This window comes from Macaca fascicularis, chromosome 3 (assembly GCF_037993035.2).
Source record: "Macaca fascicularis isolate 582-1 chromosome 3, T2T-MFA8v1.1".
NCBI classification, from domain to species: Eukaryota; Metazoa; Chordata; class Mammalia; order Primates; family Cercopithecidae; genus Macaca; species Macaca fascicularis.
In genome coordinates this window covers 173,670,746-173,683,662 of record NC_088377.1, presented here as the reverse complement: position 1 = coordinate 173,683,662, position 12,917 = coordinate 173,670,746, and the positions used below count along the sequence as shown (strand labels likewise).

Genomic DNA, 12,917 nt, shown 5'->3' with positions numbered 1-12,917 from the left:
ACTAACTCTTTTGTCCTAGTGTCTGATTATGTCTGAGTCATCTAGACATGTTCTTACCTCCTGCTACATAGACAGTGGCTCACTCTTCCAACAATAGAGCTGCCAGGACCGGGCCCTCCAGCCCCTCCCGTGTGGGCAGCCAATTCTTTAGCAGGGAGAGGGGAAAGAGGCAGCAGTGGGCTGTTGGTCATCCCTGTGCTACAGTGTCATTGTGATAGTGCCCCAGGCGGGGATGGGGGAACCAGGGTTGTGAAGGGCTGGGAACATTTGTGAAGTGTCTGCATAAAGGACACTTCCCAGAAACAGGCTGCGTAGTCAGAGCTGAAGCTCATGCATGCATGGGCCAAGGAAGTAGTCTCCTTTCTGCTTGGTGCTCAATGAGATTTGTGCCATGCAGCTGCTGCAGGTCACAAGTAAACTCAGTCCATTGGGTTATTTTTAGGAGTGATTTGATGGTTTCCATTTCTTATCCCACTCGTTTCTTAGCAACCACTGACACTCTGAAGAAAGTCATTCACTTACTTGAGGCCCCAAATCTTTTCTCCTTTCCGGGACTAGGGTACAAAGACAGACAGATCAAGAAAACAGCACGGACAGGGCTGAAGTCAAGCCCAGAGGGCTTCTTCACTCAGTGATGGAGGGACAAGTCCACTCCCATTCCCAGAGGACGTATCCTCCGAGCTTGTCTGGCTCCCTCGAGGGGAAAGTAAAGTCTGGCAGGGCAGACCTCACTTGGTACCACAGCACACCTAATCTCCCACTTCCCCATTCCAAGGACATTGACAGCCTGCAGTTGAGGATGATGGTAGAGTGACCTGGCCACAGCTTGTTCACTTCTGAATCTGCTTGCCTGCTGTTGGTCAAATGGAGACAGTCCTCCCAGGACTCGAACTTAGAGGCTCACTGCTGTGGAGTGTGCCCTGCATGTATTTGGGGAAGGCTTTCTGTACCATCACAACTGAAAAATAAGGCTTACCCTGCCTTGTCCTCTCTTCAGAGCAGGTGAAAAAGGGAAGCATATAAATTCAGGAAGCCTCAATAACTCTTGGTTGAACAGCATAGATGATTCTGCCAGTATGTTGAGTCTTCTAGAAATTCTTTATCTAGCCTCTCACTCATCTTTTCATCTGTCCTCCCACCCATCCCCGACTCATCCTTCCATCTAGTCTCCCGCCAGTCTTCCCACCTGTCCTCTCACCCATCTTTGAGCCCATCCTCCCACCCATCCTCTCACCATCCTCCCACCATGCTCCCATCTGCCCTCCCTTCTCTCACTCATTCTGTTACCCATCCTCTAACCCATCCTCCTGTCTGTCCTCCCATCCATCCTCCCACCTGCCCTCCCTTCTCTCCTCTCACTCATTCTCTTACCCATCTTCTGACCCATCCTCCTGTCTGTCCTCCCATCCATCCTCCCACCTGCCCTCCCTTCTCTCCTCTCACTCATTCTCTTACCCATCCTCTGACCCATCCTCCTGCCTGTCCTCCCATCCATCCTCCCACTTGCCCTCCCTTCTCTCCTGTCACTCATTCTCTTGCCCATCCTCTGACCCATCCTCCTGTGTGTCCTCCCATCCATCCTCCCACCTATTCTCGCTCCTGTCCTGCCATCTATTTTTCCATCTCTTCTCCCATCTCTCCTCCCACCCATCCTTCTACCTGTCTTCCCTCCCACCATCTCCCCACCCATCCTCCCCTCCCATTCCTGCCTCCAAGTATCTTGTAATAATGGTGGTTTGTAGACCCACTGTGGATTCCCAGTATTCACTCCCCTCATATAAGAATTTTAATTTCGCTGTGGCCAAATCTGGAAAAAGGGAGAAGAGTCTCTTGGTTTCCAATTAGCAGTTAACTGCTACCCTCATCTTACAGATGAAACCCAACAGTGTCATCACCATGAAATGGTGTGTTGTGATCAGTTGTAGTTTTTGTGTCATTACCAGTAGCAATACATTGCACACTTTAGTAGTGATTTTCTCCGATTTTAACTTGGAAGAGTTGAAAGGTCATTCTTGCAGCAACATTGGCCTCACTCACTTGCCATCAGTCAGCTTTTAAGAAGTAAGTATAATGGAGTCGCAGCAGGCCACTGGGGTTTGGATTAGAGTGTGCCACACATTTGAATGTCATCTATCATGTGTGTCACGGCACGAAAAAGGTTAAGAATTTTAAATATTTAAATATGCCTCCTATGGAAACCATCCAGTCAAATACATAAAATGGTGACAGCTCGCCCTGGGAGCAATACTAGAGGTGAGATATAGACATTTCATTAACATATTCATTAATTCATGGGTCAAACATTAATGGTATCCATCATGAGTGAGTTGGGTACTTGAAATGCATTGAACTTGACCCTTTCTTTGCAGTTCCTGTGGTTGGGGAGGCCACACAGACAGATGCTCAGCAGACCCCACGAGCATCATAGTGGGTAACTCAGGGTGTGGGGCCTCTTTCTGCTGGGCCCAGAGAGACCCTCCCGTGATTCACAGAGGAAAAGACTTTTGTGCGGGTTCTTGAAAGGTACATATTGGGGATATCAGAGCATCAGGCTGGAAATATCTTTCACTCCTGCATCTTCATCCTCAAGGTGTGTGGAGGGATGCCAACACTGTGTTCTTTCCAAAGAGTTTAGGGCACTGGAGACCATCTTCCCAATCACTACAGACCTATCCTAAAGGCAGATATTAGATACTCACGGTCACTCTCTGGGCCCAGGATTTCTGCTGGCATCCCACTACCCCATAGAAATCCACAGACTAGGACCCTAGGACCCTGCAGCCAACAGTGGAGGATGCAGCTCTGTGGGGTGTTGATCTTTATGGCCTCTCCCAGAGGCCTGATGTCCGGACCTCAGGGGTGCTGGCCTCCTCCCTGCTGTGAGCAGGTCAGCAAAGAGAACTAGGGAAGGCCAGTGGTGGGACCAGCTCCTTCTTAGCAGGTCAGGCTTGGGGCAGCTCGGAGGGGTCCTGAAGGACTTCCTGGAGATGGGCTCACCTGCAGGCAGAACGCCCACAGGAGCAAGTTCAAGCACAGGGTTCCAGGCTCCCTTTTCCCTTCCTCAATGCACAGCCAGCAGATGAGAATGCTTGTTTAAAGTTCCTTAACAGGGCTTAATTATGTTCTTCCCAATCAATAAGGCTTCCCAGTGGAGGAGCCCAGCACAGGGGCCAGCACAACAGGAGCGAGAAGGAAGCAAGGTTCACCCGGCAGAGGTAGTACCATATGAGTTGGCATCAGGCACAAGGTGCTTGCTAGGGAGTGGGAGTGGGGGAGCAGGAGGGGTCAAGACAGCATTGGCAAAGCCCTGCAGAGAAGAGGGGACCACTTAGCAGCAGGCAGGCTTGGGATAAAAAACAGGGTAGACTGTCAGCAAGACTTAAGCCCCACACCCACAGACATTGGGCTGTCAGTGGCCACTCAGCTCAGCTGATTTAGAACTTGCTGAAGATGAGGTCACGCAGTTGGCCCACCTGTCACTAGTGTGTGGCCACAGACATGCCCTGGTTTGATCCAGCCTCTCCAGTGCAAAGGCGACAGGAAAGAGACAGGAGCTGCCCGGCAAGGACCTGACCTCGCAGAGAGGATGACATATTCAGGAGAGGCACGTCACCCAGTAACTCTAGATGAGATGGTCAGGGCCCCAGCCCTGTCCTATCCTACTCTCAACTCCCTGCCCTCCACCCCAGCAGCTCTCTCTGTCTGTCTCACACACATATATATACTTCTAGATATTCTCTTTGGGGAAATGGATAGGGCTTTTAGTGCGCTGCCATGAGGCAAGCCGCTGTGAAGGCACAGAGCGCTGGGCTTCTGTTGTTTCCCCTAGCGATGGTCCCTTCACTGCAGACACGGTGGCTCCTAACCTAGGATTCCTTACACCTCAGGGACTATAAAGGCAGCAAGAAGGTCCCTGGCACTGTTTGCAAAAAGCCTGACAGAGCCGCCTGCCTACTGTGATAGGTTCCGCAGCTGGTGAGAGAAATAACAGGAGTCTTTGCTTTTGGTGACAGTTATGTCCTTTCCACGGGAACCTGGGTTTTTCACCTGGTCAGAGGCTCTGATTGTGTACAGGTGACAGAGTATACCTGTCTGGTGGAAGCTTGGAACTCAGCTGAGTTACCAGAGTTGCATGGCTGGCTGCTGGCCATGGTACCAAAAGTGAGTGAGGTTATTTGTTCACACTTTTTACCAATACAGCCTGTGAAGATAGCCCTTTACTTGACAAACATATCTTGCTTGGCAGACATGGGATCCCTAAGGGGACAGTGACGCAAATCTCCTTGGGAATGGCAAGGTTGGGAGCTACTACTGAAATCTCTGGTCTCCCACTGTAAAATGGAACATTGGCATTTATTGCATTCCAGAAATGGTGACAGTGAATCGAGTCTCGCTGTAATTGTACACCTGGAATGTCATTAAATTACTCAGAGCCCTGTGTCCTAAGGTACCTGAGGATGTGTTTTGTGGCAGGTGATAGGCCTTGAAGAGAACAGGCTCTTCTGGGGTTGGAGCAAAGAAAGCATAAATGAAACAGGAAGGGGTACTGGGCCTTGGGGGTTCTGAAGGTGGAAGAGGGGCGGGGAATGGAAGAAGATGTGAAGGATGGAAATCCAAATGAGATGGGGGCAGGGCAGCCTGTCTGAGTAGCCAGGCTGCTCTGAGAAAGGCCATGTTATTACACCCTTGGCCTTGTTGCCTGTCTTAGGCTCCTGCCCAGCCAAAATGCTGCCAGTGCAACAAAGCAGTTGGCAAAATGTCCGGTATGTGGCCAGGGCAGTCCCTTCTGACCAGCCCCTTCCCTTGCCAGGGAGCACAGCTGTCATCTTCCCTCTGCCTCCCCATTTTTCAGACAGAACAACAGATCTGCAATCCCAGTACCACTCAGAGCAGGGAAGCCATTCCAGCCCTCACTAGCCCAGGGATGCTGTGGGGCAAATTGAGCTGTCATTCCATTGCAGGCCCTTGAGCTGATGACTGGGACAGTACAGGAAAACCATCTCTGCCAGTCTTCACCCACCTCCTGGGCACTGATGGGAACAGTTGGAGGTCAGGGAAACAGCACAAGCCTGATGGGGTCCGGGTTGGAGAAGTGAAGGATAGGGCTGGGGTTCAGGGGGAGACTGTCCCAGAGCCTCTGACCAAGATTCGAGTTCTGAGAACTCCCAGGGTCTGCCACTGTCGCCACTGCTTGTGCAACCCTGAGGGTGAGTGTCTTTCCTTAAACTTGGTGCCTAGGTGCCTTGCTTGATGCACCCTAATCCCTGCCCTGGAGACTGTCCTCCCCCATCCCCTCTGATCCTAGGTTTTAGGTTTACTTTCTACAGCATGGCAGCCACAGGAACTTGGCATGGGCTGGATTGGGCTAGGCTGAGCCGGGCCACCACAGGGCTTTGAGGTTTATGATGCCCCCCGTCATTGTAGTTACCTCTTCTCTTTTATGCAGTCCACAAGCCCAAAAGTGCATAGGAGAGGGTGAGAAGTGGCTGTCTTTGGGGGCACTGAGGCCTTTCAGTTCCTCATTAAGAAACTGCACAACTCCCCTCTGGCGGGGGAGTTGGGGTTTGGTGCATAAAATGTCAAATTGCAGAAATTAAAAATGTAAATGCTGGCATCTAATTAACCAGTTGACAGCAGTGCACAGCTGCAAGTGACAGTGACTGATTGCCTTCTGCCAGTCTCTCCCCTAGCAGCCTCAGCGCTGCCTCCTCCCATTGAGCCCCCCGAGAGCGGAGGACATCAGAGAAGAGCAACCGCTTGGAAGAGCCTTCGGGCCCTGCTGGAGGAGATCCCTTGCATCTGTGGAAGGGGTGTTAGAGAAACTCAAGACAGCCTAGACCTCTCTGTGTGGTAGCTGAGAGCAAAGAGCATGCCTGAGGTTGGGCCCCTCTGGCTCTTGGTTCCTCTCCTGTCTGCCCTTAGACAATGTCTTGGCCACTCCCCAAATCCCTTCCCTCTATGCCTCATGCATCCAGAGCTGTAGAGGGCTCTTCCTGGTTTGGACCCAGCAACCCAGATGAGAGAGAGACCACAGTGGTCCCCAGGTGGTCACAGTGCAGGTACCCACTACCTGGAGTGCACGCTGAGCTCATGGCCCCAGACACGGTGCTGGGAGCATCCATCTCTCCTCTACTCCGAATGCATGACTCCAGCTTCTCCCTACTTCCATCCCTCCGCAGGTATTACTCTGACATAGGGAAGATGCCAGCCATCAGCGACCAAGACATGAACGCATACCTGGCTGAGCAGTCCCGGATGCACATGAATGAGTTCAACACCATGAGTGCACTCTCAGAGATCTTCTCCTATGTGGGCAAATACAGCGAAGAGGTAAGCTTTGCCCTGCTCCAGGCCCATTGGGATGGAAGGGGGCAGAGAATGAAGACAACCCTGCGTGCCTCCATGTAAGAGAACATCGCCACAGACACCTCCACCTCTGCTGGGGGAACCACCACTGAGGACTTGGGGCTGTATTCCAAAGGCTGGAATGCTAGAAACCCTCCAACCCATAAATTCTGCATTCATCCCTGTGCTTCTTAGATATATAAATAAGTACCTATTTCTTTTATATTGTCTTTTTTAATTCTTATTTTCTCTCCAGTATTTCTTCTTTTTTATGTTTTCCACATTTCTCTGTGATCTAACTCTCTTTAAACAGGCACCTCCCCACTCCTATGGGCAGGCTATATGGAATGGCATGGTATGGTATGATATGGTGCAGACTCGAATAGGAACACAATAGACTAGAAATGAAACAGAAGTGAGTCAAAACAGAATGGAATAGAAGAGAACAGGATGGAATAGAATAGAATAGAATAGAAATAGAATAGAATAGAATAGAATAGAATAGAATAGAATAGAATAGAATAGAATAGAATAGAATAGAATAGAACAGGAGAAATATAATGTGTTTTTCATTGTTGTGTTCCCTCACTGGAAAATCCCACCTGGGGTCATTGCCACTATAGACAAGGCCTTCTTTCTGGCCAGTGCCATGGTGCTATGGGAGTTTTCTTGGCTATGCATGGGGTCAGGAGCAGCTTGGAGAGAGAGGACCCTCAGACATCTTCTTGTCAGCCCAGGAAGCCCAGGAAGGGAGCAGCCCAGGAAGACACAGGCACGTTCAGGGGCATACACAGCACTGCTGGGTAAGAGGAGGCCTGTCTTCCTGGGCTTCTAGTCAGCTCTCTTGCCCTGGGCCTGGCCATCCTTGGAATCCAAATTCCCTGCATCTGAGCAGCAGCATAGCCACCTTCTCTGAGTGGAGGGTAGTAAGAGAAGCTGAAGCTCGTGCCCTGAGTTCTCTCTCTCCTCCCATCCTCATTACTTAAGGGAGAGTCCAGGAACCCCTGGTTAAAGAAGCAGACCCAGCAGGCCCAGGGCCTGGAGTCCTGCAGGCCATGAACAGCCTAATTCCGTAGCCCTTAAGTCATGGGAAAGCCAGTGCTGGCTCCGTTAGGGGAGGGACCCTGATGGCAGTCTGCAGCTGAGTACTGGTCTGGGACAGAGTTTTCCCCTGTCTGTGGCAATGCAACGTAATAAGGATGCTGTAGTGTGCACCAGTGTAAGCTTCCAACTGTCTCATCTCAGAAAGGATTCTGTTAGTCTGCAAGTACAACTGTCTACCTTGGTATTTAAATAACCCATCTTTATGAAATGATGGTGTGTACAAATGAGTTTTTGGCCAGCTCTATCTTGCCTCCCCAATTAAAGAAACATTAACTGGGTCATGAAATCCAAAGCCCTGGGTGCCTCCCTTGAGCCTTCAGCCTCCTTCTCATCCCCTTACCCTCCCTTCTTATCCCTGCCCCCTCAAACAGCAACATCAGTAGGTTCCACCCAATTGTCTAGTGCCTCTGGCAGGGCAGGCCTTGTGTTGAGGGTGCTCACAGATATTATCTGACATCCTGTCCCCTGGAGGTGGATTAGTCATTCCTACATTAACAGTTGAGGACGTTGAGTGTTCAGATAGGTTACCTGTTTGGCCTCAGATCACCCAGCTAGAAACTGGCAGAGCCTTTACTCAATCCCTCATCTCCTGAGTCTGAGTAAAATTCTAACACATTTTTCATTATGGGCCACAATTGTTGGCTGTCATTGTCCTCTGCTAACTGCCTGCCCTCAGAAAAGGCTTTGGTAGACATTATCCATTAGGTGTTAATGGCCAGGAAAGCTTGTAGTCTTACTCTTCTAGTGATATTTGTTTTTTAACAGGCAAAGTGAAAACAAATGACTTTCTAAATGTAGAGTCTGGGGCCCCAGGGAGCTGATGGGGAGGATTTTTATTTCTGTGGGAGGAAGGGTGGGATGTCTTAACATCCATGAAATCACATTCCGGCTCCATGCTGAGCACTACACATCTCCATGGGATATGGAACTAGCTGCTGTCTAACCTGCAGGTAACAGCAGCAACTCGGCACAGGCATCTTCAGCAGAGTTTCTGCCCTCTGTCTACCAGCTTTTGTAGCCAGTAGAATGCACAGTCATTCAGACATGACCATGTGTGCCGGCATCCTGTGCGCACTGCCATGCTGATGCCCACACGCTGTGCCTGCCACACCTTCCCACCCATGCTGCCCGGGCCTCCTCCTACCCAGCAGTGTCCAGTGTGCCCCTGCACGTGCCTGTGGCTTCCTGGGCTTCTGACCACATCCACACCATCTTTGTGCCTCCTGAGAACACAGACCTATACAGACGAACAAGTAACCTCCCCGTTCTTGGCCCTTCCGCAGATCCTTGGACCTCTGGACCACGACGACCAGTGTGGGAAGCAGAAACTGGCCTACAAACTAGAACAAGTCATAACCCTCATGAGCTTAGACAGCTGAGAACCGTCCTTCCAGGGCCGCCCTGGAGGGGGACACACCAAGCCGTGCCTCAGTCTAGATTATCATCTTTACCAAGTGCAAGTTCCGACTGGCATCAGCAGCATCCCCTGAGCAGCGCTGTTTCTTTCTCGCTCTCTCTTTCTGCCTCTTTCTGTTTCTCCCTCCTTCCTGGATCTCTTCTCTTCCAGTTGCTCTGCCAACACAATTGGACCAAGCCACTGACCCTCAGTAAGTCCAAGAATGGCCAGGCCCATGGCAAGGGAACTGACCAGAAGATGTCAGAGGGGCCTCTCTCCCCCAGCTGCTCCTGACCCTGTGCATGTCAGCAGCAGGATGAGGAGCCAAGGACAGCGGACGTATCTGTGCTGCTACTTCGCCTTCCACTTTGGCAGCCGCCGCTTCGATCTGAGCCTTGGCCTAGAGAAGAGGCAAGGAAGTAGTTCAGTGTTATCTTCACTGGGAAGACATCGCCTGGCTCTCCGTTCCCACAGTCCCATCTCCAGTGGTTCAGCCAGTGGTCTGATCGCTTTGCAGCTGTGAGGAGAAAAGCCACACCTCCTGCATGTAGCTGGAGCAGGACATGTGTGAGCAGCTGGGAGGTGCTCCTTGAGGCTCCCTCTCCCCCGCTGGGATGGCGTCCAGAGGCTTCCTGTCCTCTTCCAGGTCTCTAGAGGGACCTGCCTGCCCCGCCTGCTCCCTCGCCAGTAGAAAGCCAGGCAGGAGAAAGAATAGCAGTTACATTCCACCATGGAGATGCTCCTAACCTTTTCATCTGAATCCTAGCAGCAGAAATGTAACACAGTGGGGGAGAAAAGGAGAGTTGCATCTACCCTGGAAGCAGAATTTGTTGTTTTCCATTTACCCCCAAATTCAAATGTGTCACGATCATAATCATAGGTCTAGTCCATTACCAGAGCCCTGAGTGCTGTCAAGAGAAAGCATCTATCTCCACCCTCCTTTGTCACCCTTCATCAAGGGTCAACGTGAAATGCAGAGTGCATCTAGGAGATTCTACCTCCAGCCATCTCCATGGCTCCATCCCCACCATCCTTCCTGAGAACTCCATAGACGGCTGGGGCTAACAGCCTAGTCCCTGTTCCCTCTGCAGAATCTGGTGCCATTGCTATGCAGATGACTTTGTCACTGGGCTGTCCAGACCTCTTTGGGAATGATTTCATCAACATCTCAGCTGTCTCTTTCATCATTCTCCTTCCTCATCTCTTCAGCAGTCATCCTTGAAAGAAACAGACTTAAGCACAGCCTCACAGAGACCACCCAAAATGCCAGCCAACCTCAGCCTCCAGCTTGTCAGGTCTGGGAGGGACAAAGAATTGAGCTGATGGGCCTGGCTGGAATTGAGAAGAGGGACATACAAATGACCTCGGCCTTGGCATCCATCTCCCCATCTGTTCTTACATCTAAAATCGTGCACGATTTTAGCCAGGTGGGCAAATGTGTGCCTAGAAATGGATACTAGGTAAGCTAGAGGATATGGGGAGAAATGGTCTAATGGAGGGTTTTAGGAACCTTTCATCCTAAGGAGACCTTAGGTGCTGTCTGGTCCGGTCTCCCACCCTAAGCAGGAGTCTCTGTTGGCACCTCTGCTCTGGAGTTGTTCACCACTATGGGAGACAAGGAGAAACATCATCTTAGGTGAGGTTAAGGAGAAGGATTCACAGTCTTGCCTTCACTCCCCAAACATCAGACATCATTCCTTGTCACCCTCTCAGAATGAGCCCCACTTGGGGAAGAAACCACACCATCTCCAGCAAAGTCCATGGAGCATCCAGTACTTTTACGAACACTTGCCCCTTTGGATATGAATATGTGCACATGTGTGTGAGCGCATGTGCATGCGTGTGTGTGTCTGCCCCAGGTGTAGGCAGAAAGCGCAAAAGGATTCCTTGTCCTTTGTAGGAGGATTTTCGGTGTTCCCCTTCTCTTTCCCCTTGCTCATCCATTCATCCTGCAGCTTCAGGACATTTCAACCCTTGCTTTCTATGCTGAGAACTGGCGGGTGGAAGGAGAGGTCACTTGTCCATAGGAAATCAGGGTGGTCACCTGCCGAGGCCTGGACCTTGGCACAGGGCATCATGTGACATCGCAAAGGACAGATGGTGGAAAAGACACGAGCAACCTAACGGGAAGAGGAAAATGGGAAACAATGCATTGGAAGAGGAAGAAAAAATAACCAAAGGTTTTGGCAAGTGCAGTACCAGGTGGAGAAGCTTGGATTTTTCTATCCTTGATCATTTTATTCCCTCCCAAGAAGTTACGGGACCTGGAAGGCCAGAAAGGGTGCATGTGGAAGACGGTCTGAGGAAGTACCTCGGTCACTAAAATATTTTTGCACATATGAAGGGTTGGGGAGGAAAGAGACACGAACATATTTAACACAGATTTGCTGGATGGAAGCTGCGTGTGTGAACGTGTGTATGAGTGAGTGTGTTTTGATTTTTTTTTTTTTTTGCACAGTTGAGAAAAAAATTGAACAAGCAGAAAAAAAAAAAGACACTCATAACAGTTCTGCTGAAGCTTTTATTTTTTACCGGATGATTATTGTTATTGTTACTTTCACGGTACAGGACTTTATTTTTTTCCATGTTTTTGTTATAAGAAAACCTTCAAACACCTCAGAGAAATAGAAAGGTTAGGAAGAAAGAGGAGACAAGGACAGACAAGTTTTCTGGCTGTCCCCATTTCTCCTGGGGAGGGGTTTGGGGCCGGTTTGACTTTAATTGGTGGGTGGGTTGTTTCTGTGGCTCTGTTTGCTGCAGTCCCCGTGGCCTGCTTGGGGACTGAGAAATCCGAGCCAGGTATCCAGAGCCACAGCCCATCTTGCTTATAAAAATGTTATGTTTTCTTTTGCTGTTTGTTTTCCATTTCTTCCATTTGGATTCTTGTGCACATGTGATATGTTTAAAAGCAGACAGGCAACATTGTCAAAAAGCTGTCCTTGCCCCCCCCATCCCCCACCCCAACCTATTTTCCAAACTCCCCCAGGGATCTTCCTCCCCCGCATGGCAGAGCAAATATCCAGGGGCTGCCCAGGTGGCTTGCAGGCTCCCAGAGAAAGGAATTGGGCCAACTTGGTCCTGTGGAATGGAGGCCCCCTCACAGCCTCCCTCTAGGCAGTTAATTTGTTGAGTCTTGGGCAGAGAGAAGGCGAGAAAAGGCCATCTCCCTCACCTTTCCCTCCACCTCACCCCCTGTACCCTTCCAGGGAAAAAGGTACCAGACTGAGTCATCAAAATCACTGACAAAGTTTAGGTGGGGATTTTGCATGTTGAAGAGAGAAGGGCTTAAGGTAGCAGGGAAGGAGGGGGCTTTGTGGGGTCCTAAATTTTAAGGAACAAGTAGAGGAAGACAGAGAGCTGTAGGCTGGTCATTTCTCCTGGGCACGAGTCCCCCAGATGTAGCTTTTGCCCATTCTTTGTCCTTCCCCATAAGGAGAGAGCCTGACAGTTCTTGGTAGCTGCAAATAATAGTGCCACTAAGTGAAGGCGGCCATCGTGCCAGTTACTTCCTCAGGAAAATATTTTCTTGCCTTCTTTCAATATGGTTTTAAATTTGGGGACAGAGGATAACCCAAGTGTCCCACAGGCCAAGGTACGTTCCAATGGCAGCATGACCCCCGCACCCAAAGTCAGCCCCTAGAGCCGCCCCCTTGTGCACCCACAGCCTGGTAAGTGAGCTTGGGTGCTTGCAAGGAGCTACGGGTGAAAGAGAAGTCATTTTAAATAAATCCAAGTTTGAGGCAGACTGTCCAGGACTGTTCCCAAGGCCGGGCGCGGTGGCTCAAGCCTGTAATCCCAGCACTTTGGGAGGCCGAGACGGGTGGATCACGAGGTCAGGAGATCGAGACCATCCTGGCTAACACGGTGAAACCCCGTCTCTACTAAGAAATACAAAAAACTAGCCGGGTGAGGTGGCGGGCGCCTGTAGTCCCAGCTACTCGGGAGGCTGAGGCCGGAGAATGGCATGAACCCGGGAGGCGGAGCTTGCAGTGAGCTGAGATCCGGCCACTGCACTCCAGCCTGGGCTACAGAGCGAGACTCCGTCTCAAAAAAAAAAAAAAAAAAAAAAGAA

At 50.5% G+C, this 12,917-nt stretch overlaps 1 protein-coding gene across 3 annotated transcripts in view; it reads left to right on the top strand.

The window, feature by feature from the left end:
* PLXNA4 (plexin A4) overlaps positions 1-12,917 on the top strand; it is a 446,024-nt gene extending 433,107 nt beyond the window's left edge. For all 3 annotated transcript variants that reach the window (XM_005550800.5, XM_074036650.1, XM_065542564.1), the window contains 2 exons: positions 6,180-6,330; positions 8,733-12,917. In XM_005550800.5, the coding sequence (XP_005550857.2) occupies positions 6,180-6,330; positions 8,733-8,828 (247 nt within the window). In that variant the 3' untranslated portion in view covers positions 8,829-12,917. The remainder of the gene's footprint in view (positions 1-6,179; positions 6,331-8,732) is intronic.